The 18,864-nt window shown below is 41.0% G+C and overlaps 1 protein-coding gene across 1 annotated transcript; it reads right to left on the bottom strand.

The window, feature by feature from the left end:
* Window positions 1–17,481: 17,481 nt before the first annotated feature.
* LOC132607795 (uncharacterized) lies at window positions 17,482–18,347 on the bottom strand. Its single transcript, XM_060321872.1, has 2 exons — window positions 18,292–18,347; window positions 17,482–17,908 (listed from the first exon to the last, which is right to left on the bottom strand). The coding sequence occupies exons 1-2, from the start codon at window positions 18,345–18,347 to the stop codon at window positions 17,482–17,484; spliced, it is 483 nt and encodes a 160-aa protein (XP_060177855.1).
* Between the last annotated feature and the right edge of the window lie 517 nt (window positions 18,348–18,864).

The following is an 18,864-nucleotide window of genomic DNA, read 5'->3' as shown; positions in this document are numbered from 1 at the left end:
GCTCCCATGGATCTGGCCCTCTTGCCTTGTCTTCTATCGATATCACGGTCGCCTCTTTGTTGTTGTTGTCGCCCCGCCAAATTCTGTGCATGGGCCTGTATTTGAGAAATATCCATCCCGTCTTGCAAGGAAGCTGTCAAACAATCTCTAAATAATGTGGCCCTAGGCCACTTACAAATCTATGTACCCGATCCCCCATGTCGGCCACAATAGCCGGGGCATATCTAGCCAAAGAATTAAATTGCAGGCTATACTCCCAGGCACTCATGTTTCCTTGCTTCAAATTCAGAAATCTATCCGCTCTAGCTCGGCGGACCTCGGGTGGCAAATAGTGACGAATAAAAGCATCCACAAACTCTTGCCAAACCGGAGGAGGCGCGTTCTCTCCTCTTGATAATACCTAATTGTTGTACCATAACACCGCCACATCCCGAAGTCTATACAATGCCAACTCCACAGATTCAGTCTCGGAGGCATGGACAATCTTCAATGTCCTGAATATCTCATCTACGAAACTTTGCAGATCCTCATCCAGCTTTGACCCGAAGAATTCCGGAGGATTTAAACTCATAAAATCACGGGCCTTGGTACTTGTTGCCCGGTCACTTGAACTCACATTTTGTCGTTGTACCTGTGCGGCAACCAACTGTGTCAATAGTTGAATGGCCTCGGTCATTTGTTGACCCGAAGTAGCCGGCGGAGGAATTGGAGCTAAGGCTCCTCGTTGTTCTCCCTCATTGGGCGGGGTAGAGGAAGTATTAGATGGGGCCTCGTTATGCGATTCGCCTTCATCTATATTCACCGGAGGCTCTCTTTCTACCCGCTTCTTCGCCGTAGTCTTGCCCTTCTGGGCGGCTATAGCCTTTCCCTTTGGCGGCATTCTGAAATCATAACGCACTATTAGGGAGGATAAAATCTTATACATGGCTCTATCGCACGATCCTATAGAAGAAAGAGGGTCAATTCTTCCTAAATGCCCAGTAGCCTCTTGTCTATTGATGTGGCGCGCTACACACCATAAACAAGACTCTACTAGACACGGCTCGTGGACACTTCCTAAGACCGAACTGCTGTGATACCACTTTTTTCACCACCCAGCTAGGGGCCACGACGGGTACCCGGGGATAACGACCGAGCACCGCTCGCTCTGTCGCTCATTTTACTCATTTAATGCTCTTTTTATCATCTTTATACTCATAGTGGAGGAAAATCATATTTCGTATGAAAATATAAAATACTTTCATGTACATGTCCCCTTAGGCTATCAAAATAATATAGATATGTATACAGTAGTGATCTCGTGAGACCATCTAACCCGCACTGCATATCTATGAGCCTCTACTGGAGTGCTGAACATAGGGACGGGACAAGACCCCGTCGTGCCCAAAAAAGTACATATAAATAGCTATATATATACACAAAAGAATAATCATAAGCACCTCCGGGACAATGGAGGGCTCCCAATTAGCTGACAGCTACTACGGATCTGGATCGAGCTCTCCTTCCTGTCTACCTGTGGGCATGAACACAGCGTCCAAAGAAAACGGACGTCAGTACGAATATTGTACTGAGTATGAGAGGCATAAACAATGAAGTAAGACAATGATATAAAGAAGATACTCATATGGAACATCAGAATCTAACTACCATGTATAAGAAAACAAATCATGTTGTCTTACTCATGCTCATCATCATATCATATCATATATGCATCATGTATAAACTGCCCGTCCATATCAGATTGGTGGGATAATCATAATATGAGCTTGCGTCCAGGCCTCCCGCGTCCGGGGTAACTTCTCATGCCGCCTACTAGTGGTGTCTGCCCATGCCATTTGGCCATGGTGTATCATATAGCTGCCCGCCTTAGCGGTGACTGCCCGACCAAATAGGCATGGTGTAATAGTAATGTCATCATATTCTCATCACAATACGCTTAGCTTATCATAATACATACATAAGGCTCAAGATTAACCATACTCTCTCGGGGTGACGTAAAGTCGTGATCCCCCGATTGCATTATGGAACAACCATGGACATTCTGCCTCACCTTGGAGGAATTAGCATATAAGGTGAGTGTAAGTGATGAATAACATCATTAAACTTTTTCTACTTTAACTCATTACCTTGTGTAGCTAATTATAGACATAGGCTCATGAATAAGAAATAAGTTACGCTGTAGGATTCATGCCATTAGAAAGAAGGGACTAGCCTCACATACCTTTCTCGTTTAAGACATCTAGCGTTCGTTTATTCTCCTTCAATGTCACGCCTCTACCTTCAAAAGAGGATTCGTACTAACGTTAGTTAATCAACTATACGAACGCACTACTATTTCTGGAGACAATTGGGCAGCACTTCCTTTGTTTATACTACTTTTCCCATATTTCATATCAACTTCCTACACCCACAACAACAATTACAATATAGCAATCAACCATCATCATTCAAATACAATAACCATGATCCACCATTTCTCTTCATTTTTCCCACAATTATGGTTGTGGGTTCGCTATCGTATTTTCTCATGTATCACACTTATCTCATGGTCTACATGTCATTTATAACGTATTCATACTCACAACACACTAACATTCATGATTCAATTCAACTACCATTCACTCATGGCACTATTCACTCATTTATGACCCATTTGCTATGCTTTTCTACAATTCGGGTATCTAACCTTCCAATACCTTAAACAACATGAAATGGTCATGAAACTTATCTTAGATGATGGTTGAACAAGCTTTGAATGGATTTACTCCTCTAGCACCAAAACCCTACTTCACTCATTTTGGGTTTTCTTGAGAAGGATGAACTTTAGTGTGATTTTCACACTTAATTTCGTGGGTCTCATGTAATTGATCACCAATCTCCCTTGAGTTCTTGTAATTGAAGAGTAGAGAATATTCTAGGAGTTTCTAGAGAGAAATATCGTGAAGATGAAATGATTTGAATGAGCTTGGGTCTCTTTTTAATGACTTAAAAATCTATTCCGGAATGAACAGTGACTGAGGTGTACAGTGGTCGTAAACCCAATTTACGGGCCGTATTCTGGTTTACGATCCGTCCTTCATGACCGTATTTAAGCATATCAAAACCAGAAAGGCATGCTGGAGATCATGGAAATTTACAACTCAGTTTACGGGACGTATTTCGATTTACGGTCCGTATTCCAAATCGTTTTTAACCATTTGAAGCATTTGACAGAAAGTTGAAATTTTTGAAAGGTTGGAGGACGATAGCAGTTTACTGTCCGTAAATCACTTTACGACCAGCTGGGTCAAAGTGAAAACCTGCAACTTTTCATTGTACGTTCGCGGGGAAATTTCCGAGGTGTAATAGGTGTGGAGACCTCAAAAGGTTTGATCGACTCCGGTTCGACTCTAAATCGACCCACAATATATGGAGTAACATATGACAATGTGGAGCCCGTATCAATCAAAGCATATACATCACGAGAAAATACCGATAATGTACCTGTGACCACATCAGGGGAAGACTCAAGATCTTAACGTCCAGCCAAAGCATAAATATGGTGCTGAGGACCGCTAGAACTGGGGACTCTCCCTCTGCCTCTACCATGGCCAACTGGCGCATGTGAATCTTGCCCCATAGGGCGCATAGAAGATGAAGACCCGGCTACCGACCCTGATGGCTGGTTCCTACCTCTACCATGAACTGAGGGGCAATCACGCATAATATGGCTTGGTCGACCACACGAATAGCAAACCTTTGAACCCGACCTGCACTGACCCCGATGTAACTTCCCACACTGGGCACATCATGGTACGGGTGGCCTTGCCTAAACCGAATCACCTCTAAACTGAGACCCTGAAAAACTCTGACTCGGTCCGGAACGAGTGGATCTATCAAATCTCTAGCCTGAAAACAGTGGAGGCACACTAATCATAGAATGGTCTGAATGCCTAGAAAACTGCTGCCTATGCCCGCCTCTAAACTCACTCATCGGACCCAAAGGCCTAGCCCTCTTGCTATGTCCCCTATCATGCTCACATTCACTTCTTTGATGTTGCAGACTTTCTTCTAAGTTCTGAGCATGAGCCTGAATGCGTGTAATATCCATATTGTCTTGAAGGGACGCAGTCAAGCACCTATCCATCAAATGTGGCCCTAGGCCCTTCAGAAATCGGTGCACTCGGTCACCCATATCCGCTACCATGGCCGAAGCATACCTAGCCAAAGAATTGAAGTGGAGACTATACTCTAAAGCACTCATGCTACCTTGCCTCAAATTCAAGAACTTATCGGCCCTAGCTCGCCGTACTTCTGGAGGCATATAGTGTCGGAGGAAAGCATCAACAAACTCTTGCCATACCGGGGGAGGTGCATTAGCTCCCCGTGAAGCCATCCAAACTGTGTACCAATGGATTGAGACATCTCTCAATCTATATGACGCTACCTCCACCGATTCGGTGTCCGAAGCATGGATCAATTGAAGCATCCGCAACATACAATCAATAAAATTTTGAGGGTCCTAATCCGGCTTCGATCCAAAGAATTCCGAAGGATTTAAGCTAATGAAGTCACGGGCCCTTGCACTAACAACCCTATCACCTTGCCCTGCACTTTGCCGCTGAGTCTGAGCAGCAACCAATTGAGTAAGCAAATGTATGGCCTCTTTTACATCTTGGCCTGACGCAACCGGTGGAGGAACCGGAGGTGCTGGAGCTGGGGCTGAGGCTCCCTCACGCTTCTTTAATATAGGCACTGAACGGGAGGACTGATATTGAGCCGCACTCTGGGACTCACTTTCCTCTACTACCGGTGGCGGTGTTCTTTCGGCCCGTTTTTCTACCACCGTCTTACCCTTTTGGGCAGCTGTAGCCTTTCTCTTTACAGGCATTTCTGAAATACACAACACACAGTTAAGGAACAAGAAGTTCTTATATCATAGCTCTATCGCACGATTCTTATGAAGAAAGAAGGTCATTTATTCCTAAAATGCCCGCAGCTTCTTGTTTATAAGTGTGGCGCGCAACACACCAATGACTAAGAATCTACTAGACACGGCTCATAGGCACGCCCTAAGACTGAACTGCTCTGATACCACTTTTGTCATGACCCAACCGGAGGGCCGCGACGGGCACCCGGTGCTAGCCCACCCGGGCACCCCTTAATGTACCTTTACACTTACATCAAGGTGAGCCACGTATTTAAACATACATTTCTATTCATCAATCATACTAGTCCCATTGGACAACAATACCTTTATATCATCATTGGCATCTATGCCATATCAATGTACATAAGTCGACAAGGCTAACAAAATGATGTACAAAATATAGGCCGACAAGGCCAAACATATTTAACCATATACAAATGTCTACGAGCCTCTAAGGAGAGTATATCAAATCATATAGGCGGGACAGGACCCCGCTATTCCCATAATTATGTACTCAAAAGAATAATTACCCAAAAGCTATAGCTCCGAATGAAATGGAGCTTCGCTATGTAGTCCTTGAGAATGTAGCTATGGATCAAGTCTGTCTCCCTGTGCACCTGCGGGCATGACGCAGCGTTCACAACAAAAGGACGTCAGTACGAAGAATGTACTGAGTATGTAAAGCATGATCAATATCAACATATAAGCATAATATATAACATAAGGAATAGCATAGGATGGGAGATCGTAATATCATCGTCATAAGCACTTACTTGCCTTTCATAGGAACTTTCCATTTCTAATGCGTATTTCTGTACATTCATCCATATCCGTGTCCGTACTCATATTTGTACCCATTTACGTTGAGTTCATCGTCGTATTGATATACATAGTCTTATTCATATTTGTACCATATTCGTATTCATACTCATATCTATATCATATACATAATCATATCATATACATAGTGTTTGCATAGCATACCCGACCATGAAGGATCGATGTTTCATACTTACTTGGCCAACCAAGGCTCAAGGTTACACATACCTAGCCCTACCAAGGCTTCAGGGTTACATCTACCTGGCCCTACCAAGGCTTCAGGGTTATATCTACCTGGCCCTACCAAGGCTTCAGGGTTATATCTACCTGGCCCTACCAAGGCTTCAGGGTTATCCGTACCCTCTGCAGAGGTCGCGTTACATAATCATATACATACTCTATCCGGCCTTATAAGCTCGGGGTCCTATTGTCACGACCTAGAAAGGGGCCGTGACGGGTACCCAGGGCTGACTACTGAGCACCGCTCATTCTACTACTCATCATACTCATTAACCCTCATTTTTCGTTCATAAACTCATAGTCATAAGAAAATCATTTTTCATTAAAGAACGTAAATACTTTTATATACATGAGCCCTTTGGCTATCAAAAATAATGTACACATATCTACGTGTATACAGTAGTGAATTTGTGAGACCATATAACCCACACATACGTATCTACGAGCCTCTACTAGAGTACTAGACATATGGATGGGACAAGACCCCGTCGTGCGCAAAATATTTATACATATATATATACAAAAGTATAAACCCGATTAGCACCTCCGGAATAATGGAGTGCTTCTGCAAATCTGCTGATAGATCCTAAAGGTCTGCACCACCCCCCTATCTACCTATGGGCATGAACACATCGTCCAAAGAAAACGGATGTCAGTACGAATATTGTACTGAATATGTAAGGCATGAATGAAACAAACATAATAGAGAAATCATAAGTCATGAGGTGAAGGCAAAACCTATGCGACCTTTAAGGATGAATGGATTTCATACATATATCACATATACATAATCGTCGTACATGAACCATCATAGCGTATATATCATCATGTCATATAATTCATCATCATAGTACCGTAGCTTCTCATACACATAAAACATTATCCGTATTCGGCCACGTAGGGCTCTACAACATTCATATTCAGCCACGTGGTGGCTCGATAGTATCCGTATTCGGCCACGTAGTGGCTCGACAATATCACATACATATCATCTGTATTCGGCAACATAGTGGCTCGACCATATCACATGCATCAGACAAGGATCAATATATTTTATCATTATCATTGCCATCGCATACATCTTTTAAGCTTATCGTAACCTTTCATTAATGGACACATTTAAATTTAAAGACAATCTATGAAAATCACATCATATTCGTAGCATGAATTACGTATAAGTATCGTATGATAGTCCTTATAATCTTTGGGCTTAAGCTCATCATTTCCATTATCATTTCTATGGCGTATCTCTTACCTTTATCTCACATGAAATCCTTTATGAACATAGACTCGTAGTTTCTCGAAACATTGGTCATAGGACATGCATTGAGGCTTATGAACAATCTATAACAATGTCGGGGTGATGTAAGGTCGAGAGCCCCTGCTTACATTATGGAGCATTCATAGGTATTCCGCCTCACTTTGAAGGAATTAGTATATAAGGTGAGTGTATACATCAAGCATTACCAATAGATCGTAGTTAATGTCTTTATCTTTGTTTAAACATTATACCATGAACTCTAGAATATTTAGTCTTAAGCTTATCATCTCTGTTATCGTGCTCATAACATGTCTCTTATTCTTATCTCACGTGGCTATCCATGAACATAGGCTCTTGGTTCCGGAATATAAGGAAGCCATGGAAGTGTATGGAAATAATATCATATCATAGGATTCATGCCTTGGAAAGAAAGGACTAGCCTTACATACCTTTTCCTTTAGCTATTCTACCGCTTGATCGTTCCTCTTCAATATTCGCGTCTTTACCTTCAAGAGAATTCGCATCAACGTCAGTTAATCGACTATTAGAACACGTGACTATTTTCTAGGGAAATTGGCCATCATTTCCTTTGTTTCTACTACTTTTCCGATGTTTAATTTCAACTACCAAACATTCACAACAACACTCACAATATCATATCAAAAATAGTCATTTATCTACATTTACCGCATTCCACCATTTTTCTCCAATTTCTCCACATTTATGGTTTTTAGCTCATCATCAAATTTTCTCATACCTCACACCTATCTTATGGTCTACACGTCATTTATAACATATTTATACTCCCAACTCATCAACATTCATGATTCAATCCAACTATTATTCAACTATGGCACTATTCACATTTTATGACCCATCTACTACACTCTTCTATAATCCAAGTGTTTCAACGTATAAATACTTCAATCATCATGAGAAAGTCATAAAACCTACCTTAGATGTGGTAGGAATGAGCCTTGAGCAGCAATACTCTTCTATGCCAAAAACCCTACTTCACTTCCTTTGCAATTTCTTGGTGTAGATGAACTTTGATGAGTCTCACACTCTTGATTTCATGGTTTTAGTGTTGTTGATCTTGATTTTCCTTTGCTTCCTTTGTGGATTAATATTAGAGAGTATTCTAGATGTTTCTTAAAGTGTGGAGTGAAAATGAAATGAATGGAATGAAAAAGGGTCCCTTATACTTAACTTAAAATCTAATTTTTATGAATAGTATTTGAAGTGCACAGTGGCCGAAAACCCAGTTTACGGGCCGTATTCTGGTTTACGGTCCGTCCTTCACGACCGTATATAAGCATAACAGAACCGGAAAGGTTTGTTGGAGTCATGGTGGTTTACGGTCACAATTTACGGGCCATATTTCGATTTACGGTCTGTATTCTTATTTAACCATGTAGACATTTGGTAGAAAGTTGAAATTTTTTATATTGGAGGACGATAGCAGTTTACGGTCCATAAACCACTTTACGAGCCATATTCTATTTTACGACCAACTGGGCTGAAGTGCAAATCTGCAACTTTCGCATTTTCAAAACTCATAAGTTGTCATCCCCTTCTTAGTAAAACATCATACACTCATACTCTTCGTTGGTCTATTCATTGTACGTTCACGGAGAAATTTCCGAGGTATAACACCTATAATAGTCCTACATAGATACATATACATAATAGCTCATAATCATCCTTACTATTAACACCACTATGATCATCGTCATCGTTGTCGTCATCGCTATTATTGTTATTCATTACATCTATCTTTATAGGCTTACTCGTCATATGAGGAACTTAGTACAATCGTAAGACATATCGAGAATCATAAGCTTAGTAGCTTTGAAGATAGAATCATTTGGAATACGTCATATACTTATAGAAGATTTAGATGATTGGCCAAAGAACCATGCCTTCTGAAAGAAAGGGGTTAGCCTTACATACCTTTCCGTTCAACTAATCTATCACTTGCACGTGCTTCTTCAATGCTCACGTTTCTACCTTCATTAAAGTGCATACTAATATTAGAGAATTTATAACTTAGCACATATGACTTAAGCTAGAGAAAATCGGACAACATCTTCTTTATTTATACGACATTCCTCCATACTGTAAATCAACTCCCAAACGTCATTAATACATTCATAATATCATAACAATAGTCTTTATTCATTCCCATTATCTATATTTCTCAATTCTTCCAATCACCCATATTCATGGTCATAACACACGACTTCGTTCGTTCATATACAATGTCTATATTCCACGTTCTCAATGTCATTTATAACATGATTATAATCATAATGTATCAAGAATCATAACTCAATCCAAACATTTTCTCAAAAGTGACACTATTCCCACATTCATGACCCATTTCCTATTTCCTTATATAATCCAAGTGTTTCAACTTTCGAATACCTTAAACAACAAGGGAATGTCATAAAACTTACCTTAGATGGTGTAGAAATGAACCTAGGGTGCATACACTTCCCTTGGGAAAAACTCTAGTTTCACCTTTACTTGGTTTTCTTGCTTTAGATGAACATTAATGGGTTTCTTACACTTGATGCATTTAGTTTGATGTAGATGATCACTAATATCTCTTGAATTTGTGTGAAATAAATGTAGAGAGATGTTTTAGAGAGAAGGGGTGAAATGTGGAAATGAGATAATGAACTTGGTCCCCTTTTTAATAACCCAAAAATCTGATCTGTCGGGACATTATACGGTCCATTATATGGGCCGTATAAATTTATACGGTCCGTATAAGGGACCGTGAAATGGACCTTTCATTCAGTCTTCTCTGTGACCATTATACGGTCCATTATATGGGCTATATAAATTTATACGGTCTGTATAACTGACCGTATAATCCCACCAGTGAGTGATCTTCACTGTGATGGTTCTGCGGTCCATTATACGGTCCGTATAATTAGCCGTATAACCCATCAGTCCACTGAACTTGTTCTCGCTACTTCGTTTGATCTCCAATCCTTATGGAATCTTCTTAATACTTTTTCAACACTTCATTAACAATCTAAGGGACGTTATAACTCTTCCCCAACACATCATTAAGCCATCATCAACTTGTTACTCATAATTCTCGTCCGATACCTGTTGTATGCCTTGCCTTCTCTTGGCAACTTTCTTGTCTAACATCGAATGTCTTTGAAATCCTACTTAGGGTCATCAAATGTCATTATTTACTTATTGAAATACCATACACTTCGTGCTCTTCGTTATCCCATTCGTTGTGCATCAACGGGAAATGTTTTGAGGTGTAACAGCTGTAAACTGAGTCCCTCTATCAGAGATAATAGATGCTGGGACACCATGGAGTCGCACTATCTCTTTAACATAAAGCTTTGCATAATCCTCCGCCGCATATATCGTTCTGACTGGTAAGAAATGAGCTGACTTCGTGAGTCTATCAACAATCACCCATATAGAATCATAATTACGTCGAGAACGGGGTAAGCCTGTAATCAAGTCCATGTTAATTACTTCCCACTTCCAAGTTGGAATTTCTATAGCTTGCAACAATCCGCTCGGCTTTTGGTGTTCGATTTTCACTTGTTGACAGTTGGGACATTGAGCTACGAATTTCGCTATATCTTTATTCATCCCATTCCACCATTATATAGATTTAAGATCATGGTACATTTTCGTTGCTCCGGGCTGGACAGAATAACCGGAACAATAAGCTTCTCTTAATATTTGGTGGCGTAAACCTGCCACGTCAGGAACATATAATCTGCCTCGGCATTGGAGAACTCCGTCTCCTGCAATCTCAAATGATGACTCCTCCTTCTGAGGGAGTGTATCTCTGCAATGTATTAGCATGGAATCTTCGTATTGTCGCTCTTTCACTTCCGCTACTAGCGACGAGACTGTTGAATTCTGAATGGTAGTTCCCCTGCTATCTGAGTCCACTACTCGAACTCCTAGGCTAGCTAACTGCTGGAGCTCACGAGCCATTTCTCTCTTCTCTGGTCGTACATCATACAAACTTCCCATAGATCTATGGCTAAGAGCATCAGCCACAACATTTGCCTTTCCGGGGTGATATAGGATATCAACATCATAATCTTTCAGCAATTCCAACCTTTGTCGTTGCCGCAAATTCAACTCTTTTTGCTTGAAGATATACTGAAGGCTCTTATGATCGGTAAAATATCCACATGGACACCATATAAATAATGTCTGCACATCTTTAATGCATGAATCACTACAGCCAATTCTAGATCATGGGTTGGGTAATTCTTCTTATGTTTCCGTAATTGCCTTGAAGCATAAGCAACCACCTTACCATGTTGCATCAACACACAGCCTAGCCCAATGCCTGAAGCATCGCAATAAACAACGTATCCTTCCAATCCCTCTGGAAATGTCCGGACTAGGGCAGAAGTCAATCTATCTTTTAACTCTTGGAAACTACGTTCACAAGCATCTGTCCATTGAAACTTTGGTGATTTCTGGGTCAGCTTTTTGAGTGATGCAGAAATAGAAGAAAAACCTTCAACAAATCTCCTGTAATAACCTGCTAAGCCCAGAAAGCTACGAACCTCTGTAGGAGTTGTGGGCCTTGGCCAAGTCTTCACGGCCTCAATCTTTTGGCCATCTACCCGAATACCATCGGCTGCAACAATGTGCCCCAAAAATGTCATTGAGTTTAACCAAAACTCACACTTAGAAAATTTTGCAAACAACTCTCGAGTTTGAAGAACTCTAAGGATGGCACATAAATGATCCGCATGTTCTGCCTCAGATCTAGAATACACCAAGATATCTTCGATGAATACAACCACAAATAGATCCAGGAAGGGCCTGAACACATTGTTCATCAAATCCATAAATACTGCCGGTGCATTAGTTAGCCCAAATGACATTACCCGGAACTCAAAATGGCCATATCTTGTTCTGAAGGCTGTCTTAGGGATATCTTTCTCCCTAACTCTCACTTGATGATACCCGGACCTCAAATCTATCTTTGAAAACCATTTGGCACCTTGTAATTTGTCAAACAAGTCATCAATCCTCGGAAGAGGATATTTGTTCTTTATCGTCACCTTATTCAATTGCCAATAGTCAATGCACATTCTCAAGGAGCCATATTTCTTTCAGACAAACAATACGGGTGCTCCCCACGGGGATGAACTAGGCCTAGTAAAGCCTTTCTCAAGCAAGTCTTTCAATTGCTCCTTCAACTCTTTCAATTCTGCGGGTGCTATTCTATAGGGAGGAATAGATATAGGCTTAGTGTCTGGCAACACGTCAATAGCAAAATCAATCTCTCGCTCAGGAGGGAGGCCTGGGAGCTCTTCCGGGAACACATCCGAAAATTCATTCACTACGGGAACTGACTGAAGAGTCGGCGGTTCAGTTTCTACATCTTGAACCCGTACTAGATGATAAATGCAACATTTTGTGATCATTTTCCTTTCCTTTAGATAGGAAATAAACCTACCTTTTGGTGAAGCAGTATTCCCTTTCCATTCTAAAACTGGTCCTCCCGGGAATTGGAAACGAACAATTTTCATTCTATAATAAACATTGGCATAGCAAGAAGCCAACCAATCCATGCCCATAATAACATCAAAGTCTACCATTTTTAACTCATGCAAGTCAATCATAGTACGATGGTCACAAATCACAACTATGCAGTTTCTATATACTCGGCTAGCTATTATCGATTCACCAACGAGTGTAGACACCTCAAAAATGTTTGATCGACTCCGGTTCGACTCTAAATCGACCCGCAATATACGGAGTAACATATGACAATGTGGAGCTCGGATCTATCAAAGAATATACATCATGATAAAATACCGATAATATACCTGTGACCACATCAGGAGAAGACTCAAGATCTTGGCATCCAGCCAAAGCATAAATACGGTTCTGAGGACCGCTAGAACTGGGGGCTCTCCCTCTGCCTCTACAATGACCGACTGGCGCTTGTGAACCTGGCCCCATAGGGCGTACAGATGATGAAGATCCAGCTACCGACCTTGAAGTCTGGGTCCTACCTCCACCACCAACTGAGGGGCAATCATGCATAATATAGCCGGGTCGACCACATGAATAGCAAACCTCTGAACCTGATCGGCACTGACCCCAATGTAACTTCCCACATTGGGAACATCGTCGTACGGGTGACCTCGCCTGACCCGAATCACCTCAGAACTGAGATCCCGAAAAACTCTGACTCGGCCCGGAACGAGTAGATCTATCAAATCTCTAGCCTGAAAACCGTGGAGGCGCACTAGTCATAGAATGGCCTGAATGCCGAGAAAACTGCTGTTTGTGCCCGCCTCTATACTCACTCATCAGCCCGAAGATCTATCCCTCTTGCTATGTCCCCTATCATGCTCACGCTTACTTCTTTGTTGTTGTAGGCTTTCTTCTAAATTCTGAGCATGGGCCTGAATGCGTGAAATATCCATATTGTCCTGAAGGGACGCAGTCAAGAACCTATCTATCAAATATGGCCCAAGGCCTTTCACAAATTGGTGCACTCGGTCACCCGTATCCGCTACCATGGCTGAGGCATACCTCGCCAAAGAACTAAAGCGGAGACTATACTCTAAAGCACTCATGCTACCTTTCCTCAAATTCAAAAATTTATCGCCTCTAGCTCGCCGAACTTCTGAAGGCAAATAATGTCGGAGGAAAGCATCAACAAATTCTTGCCATACCAGGGGAGGCGCATTGGCGCCCCGTGAAGCCATCCAAACCGTGTACCAATGAACCACAACATCCCTCAATCTATAGGACGCTAATTCCACCAATTCGGTGTCCGAAGCATGTATCAAGCGAAGTGTCCTCAACATTCCATCAATAAAATTCTGAGGGTCCTCATCCGGCTTTGATCCAAAGAATTTCGGAGGGTTCAAGCTAATGAAGTCACGGGCCCTTGCACTAACAGACCTATCACCTTGCCCCGTACTTTGTCGTTGAGTCTGTGCAGTAACCAATTGAGTAAGCAAATGAATGGCCTCTTTTACATCTTGGTCTGAAGCATCCGGTGGAGGAGCCGGAGGTGCTGGAGCTGGGGCTGAGGCTCCCTCACGCACCTTAGAAGCAGGCACGGACAGGGAGGATTGAGATTGAGCCGCATTCTGGGACTCACTTTCCTTTACCACAGTTGGTGGTGCTCTTTCAGCCCGCTTTTCTGCCATTGTCTTGCCCCTTTGGGCTGCTGTAGACTTTCTCTTTACAGGCATCTCTGAAATACACAATACACGGTTAACGAGAATGAAGTTCTTATATCATAGCTCTATCGTACGATGTTGTGAAGAAAAATGGTCAATCATTCCTAAAATGCCCGCAGCCTCTTGTTTATAAGTGTGGCGCGCAACACACCCATAACCAAGACTCTACTGCACACGGCTTGTAGACACACCCTAGGAAAAAACTGCTCTGATACCACTTTTGTCACGACCCAACTTGAGGGCCGCGACGGGCACCCGGTGCTAGCCCACCTGGGCACTCCTTAACATACCTTTACATTTACATCACGGTCATAACTCACATATTAAATCATACTTTCTATTAATCAATTGTACTATCTCCGTTGGACAATCAATACATTTATATCATCATTAGCAACTATGCCCCTATCAATGTACATAAAGCCGACGAGCTTAACAAAATGATATCCAAAATATATGCCGACAAGGCCAAACACATCTAACCATATACACATGTCTACGACTATGTCATATCATATTGGCGGGACAGGACCCCGCTATGCCCATAAATATGTACACAAAAGAATCAATACCAAAAGCTATAGATCCAGAAGAGATGGAGCTCCGCTATATAGTCCCTGAGAAATATAGCTATAGATCAAGCCTGTCTCCCTGGCCACCTGCAGGCATGACGCAGCGTCCACAAACAAAAGGACATCAGTACGAAGAATGTACTGAGTATGTAAAGCATGATCAATATCAATATAGAAGCATAATAAGCAACATAAGAAATAGCATAAGATGGGAGATAGTAGTATCGTTGTCATAAGCACTTACTTGCCTTTCATAGGGACTTTCCATTTCTAATGCATGACTGTGTACATACATCCATATCCGTATCCGTTTTCATATCCGTACTCATTTACATTTCGTATCCATAATCGTATTCATATACATATTCTTATTTGTATTCGTATCATATTCGTATTCATACTCGTATCCTATATCATATACATTTCATTTACATAGCATACCCGACCACGAAGGTTCTGTGTTTCACGTACCGGACCATGGCTAGGCTCGGTTATCATACATACCTGGCCAACCAAGGCTCAGTGTTACACATACCTGGCCCTACCAAGGCTCAGTGTTATCCGTACCAAAATGTAGTGGAGCGCGCGCATCGTCATACATATATATATACACATCTATATATTCTACTCGGCCATATAAGCTCGGGGTTTCATAATATCCATACATAGGCACGCATACATATAAGCTCATAGGCATCTTTAGCATTATCACTACTATCATCGTCATCATTATCGTTATCGCTATTATTGTCGTCATCATTATCGTCATTACCATTATCGTCGTCATTACATCTATCCTTATAGGATTAATCGTCATTTGAGGAATTTGATACAATCGTAATACATATCAAGAATTATAAGCTTTGTAGCTTTTTGAAGATAGAATCATTTGGAAAGCATCATAGGCTCATGGAAGAATAGATATTTGGCCAAAGGACCATGCCTTATGAAAGAAGGGTTAGCCTTATACACCTTTCCATTCAACTATCCTATCACTTGCACGTTCTCCTCCAATGCTCAAGTTTCTACCTTCATTAGAGTTATACTATCATTAGAAAATCGATAGCTAGCATACACGACTAACACTAGAGAAAATTGGACAGCATCTCCTTTATTTATACGCCTTCCTCCATATGATATATCAACTCCCAAACGTCAATAATACATTCACAGTATCATAACAATAGTCTTTATTCATCCACATTATCCATATCTCTCAATTCACTTCCAGTTATCCATATCCACGGTCATAACTAACAATTACATTCATTCATACACAATGTCTATCCTATGTTCTTACCATCATTTACAACATAACCATATCACAACACATCAAGAATCATGACTCAATTCAAGCTATTACTCACAATGATACTATTCCCGCATTCATGACCCATTTTTCTCTATCCTTCTACAATCAAAGTGTTTCAACTTTCAAATACCTTAAACAACATGGAAATACCATAAATATTACCTTAGATGGTGTAGGTATGAACCTTTGGTGAAAACACCTCACTTGAGCAAAACCCTAGTTTCACCTTCACTTGGATTCCTTGCCTTGGATGAACTTTAATGTCTTTCTTACACATAAACACTTGATTCTAGTCTTTGATCCTTGTGTTCTCTTGGACTTGAGTGGAATATGCTTAGAGAAGGGTTTTTGAGCTCTCAACACTTGTAGAATATGAAAAAATGAAGTAAAAGAACCCAAGGCATCTATTTATACAAACATTGCAAATCAGCCCGTCGGGATTTCCACGGACACTTATACGGTCCGTATAGTATTGTACGGTCCGTATAAGTGGTCGTGGTTCACCGAACAGTGGATCATCTCCCTGTTGGGAGTTATACGGACCGTATAAAGTTATACGGACCGTATAAGTGGTCGTATAAAGTTATACGGACCGTATAACTCCATTTCCCTGAAATTGTTTCCGTCGTTTCGTTTGATCTCCAATCCTTATGGAACCTTCTTGACACTTGTTTAGCACTTTATTAACAACCTAAGGGGCATTATAACGCTTCTCCAAAACATCATTAAGTCATCATTAACTTGGTACTCGTAAATCCTTTCTGATGCATATCATATGCCTTGCCTTCTCTTGGCAAACTTTCTTCCCTCATCTCGAATGCCTTTGAAATCTTAATTAGGGTTGTCAAACGTCATTCCTTACTTATTTAAATACCGTATAATTTGTGCCCTTCGTTAGTCTATTCGCTATGCATCAACGGGAAATTTTCCGAGGTGTAATAAACAGTCTATTACAACATGTCTATAATTTGAACTAGCTAGTATTACAAGAATAAAAAAAAACTGTCCTATATAACCAGTTCTTTCCTGTATGCCTAAGCTAGTATGTCATTTGTGATACTGATGTATCAGCTTTGATGTTTGTCCCAATTTGTGAAAACACCATATGATTATCCATACATGTAGCATCATTGTTGATTGTCAAGCTACTGAATCCTCCTTGTTCTAATCCTTGGTTGAGGAAGTTGTGATTTGTCCCTGTTGAGAATTCTTCTTCCTTCTGATGGCATGAGTATAAAGTCATGTACGTTGATCTCTGAATGATCCAAAGCTTGATTTGCTAGAAAGTCTGCCAGCTTGTTGCCTTCGCTGAAAACATGAGTGATCTGCACCTGTACTGCTCTCATGTCCTGCTTGATCTCTTCAATCTGATATCTCAGTTCCCATGGAGTGATCCATGAATCTTGAAAGATGTTTTGGAGAACAAGAGAATCAGTCTCAAGTTGAGCCTGTTGAATGTTATGTTCTCTGCAGTACTTCAGTGGTTGCTTTATGGCCTCAGCTTTAGCTTCCATGTTTGTTGCTATTCCCATTTGATGTGCTTCAGCATAAACCAAATCTCCACTGCTATCCCTGATGAAAAATCCATATGAACTACTCCCAGGATTGCCTCTGTAGGACTTATAGGGGGCTCAACGGAGAAAATGGAATTGTTCCACAGGAAATTGAACTCGGATTCATTAGGGCATGAAAAACTAAAAAGGTTCTGCTGAACCATTACACTCGCTAGTCATTTGTGCACTGCAGGTGCCCCTTTGCGTAGCTAAAGATTGTATCTTCGATATCTATACACATACTTGAAATTTTATCCGAAGTGTGTGAGTGTCGTGTCACCCCTACCATAAAAGGTAGATTGGTCCCTGCCTCTAATCGTATTATGTTACTTAGAATCTATTTTTTTTTCTTTGTTAAATATTAAAAACCCAACCATCAGCTTGCTTAATCTGAAGACTCACTGTAGGACCCGCTGAAAAAGAGTAGTGCTAGCTCTCTTATAGTTTATGTCTATCATTTTTGGTATATTTGTGTCGTGACTCAATAACCTAAGTTGTGATGGCACTTAACCATTCGCACATCAGGCGAACTACTACATAATAACCGAATAAATATAATCCATACAAGAGTTAACAAGGTCTAATAGGACAGTAGCGTAGACAAAAAGTATCAGACAATGGAAGTCTAAGACACAATTCAAAATTTGGTATCACAAATCATGAGCGACTTAAAATGAGGATATACAAACTATCTAAGTGTCACGACCCAGCTAGGGGCCACGACGGGTACCCGGAGCAATTACCGAGCACCGCTTACTCTACTGCTTGTCTCGCTCATTTAATACTCTTTTATCAATTTTACATACTAATTGTAGGAAAATCATATTAAATCAAAATATAAATACTTTATATAAATTTGCCCCTTGGCCATCAAAATAATATACATACATATGAAAACATCTTGTGAGACCATCTAACCCACACTGCGTATCTACGAGCCTCTACTAACATAATGAATACATGGACGGAACAAGA

Source organism: Lycium barbarum, chromosome 8, assembly GCF_019175385.1.
Source record: "Lycium barbarum isolate Lr01 chromosome 8, ASM1917538v2, whole genome shotgun sequence".
Taxonomy (NCBI): Eukaryota; Viridiplantae; Streptophyta; class Magnoliopsida; order Solanales; family Solanaceae; genus Lycium; species Lycium barbarum.
Note: the sequence above shows the minus strand (reverse complement) of the source record. Positions and strands in the feature narration are given on the sequence as shown.

Bases quoted from the DNA above. Each gene is read 5' to 3' on its own strand.
- LOC132607795 (XM_060321872.1), bottom strand. From the start codon at position 18,347: ATGATAGACATAAACTATAAGAGAGCTAGCACTACTCTTTTTCAGCGG. The intron at 17,909-18,291 runs GTGAGTCTTCAG...ATTTTTCATCAG, and splicing joins CTTTTTCAGCGGGTCCTACA to GGATAGCAGTGGAGATTTGG.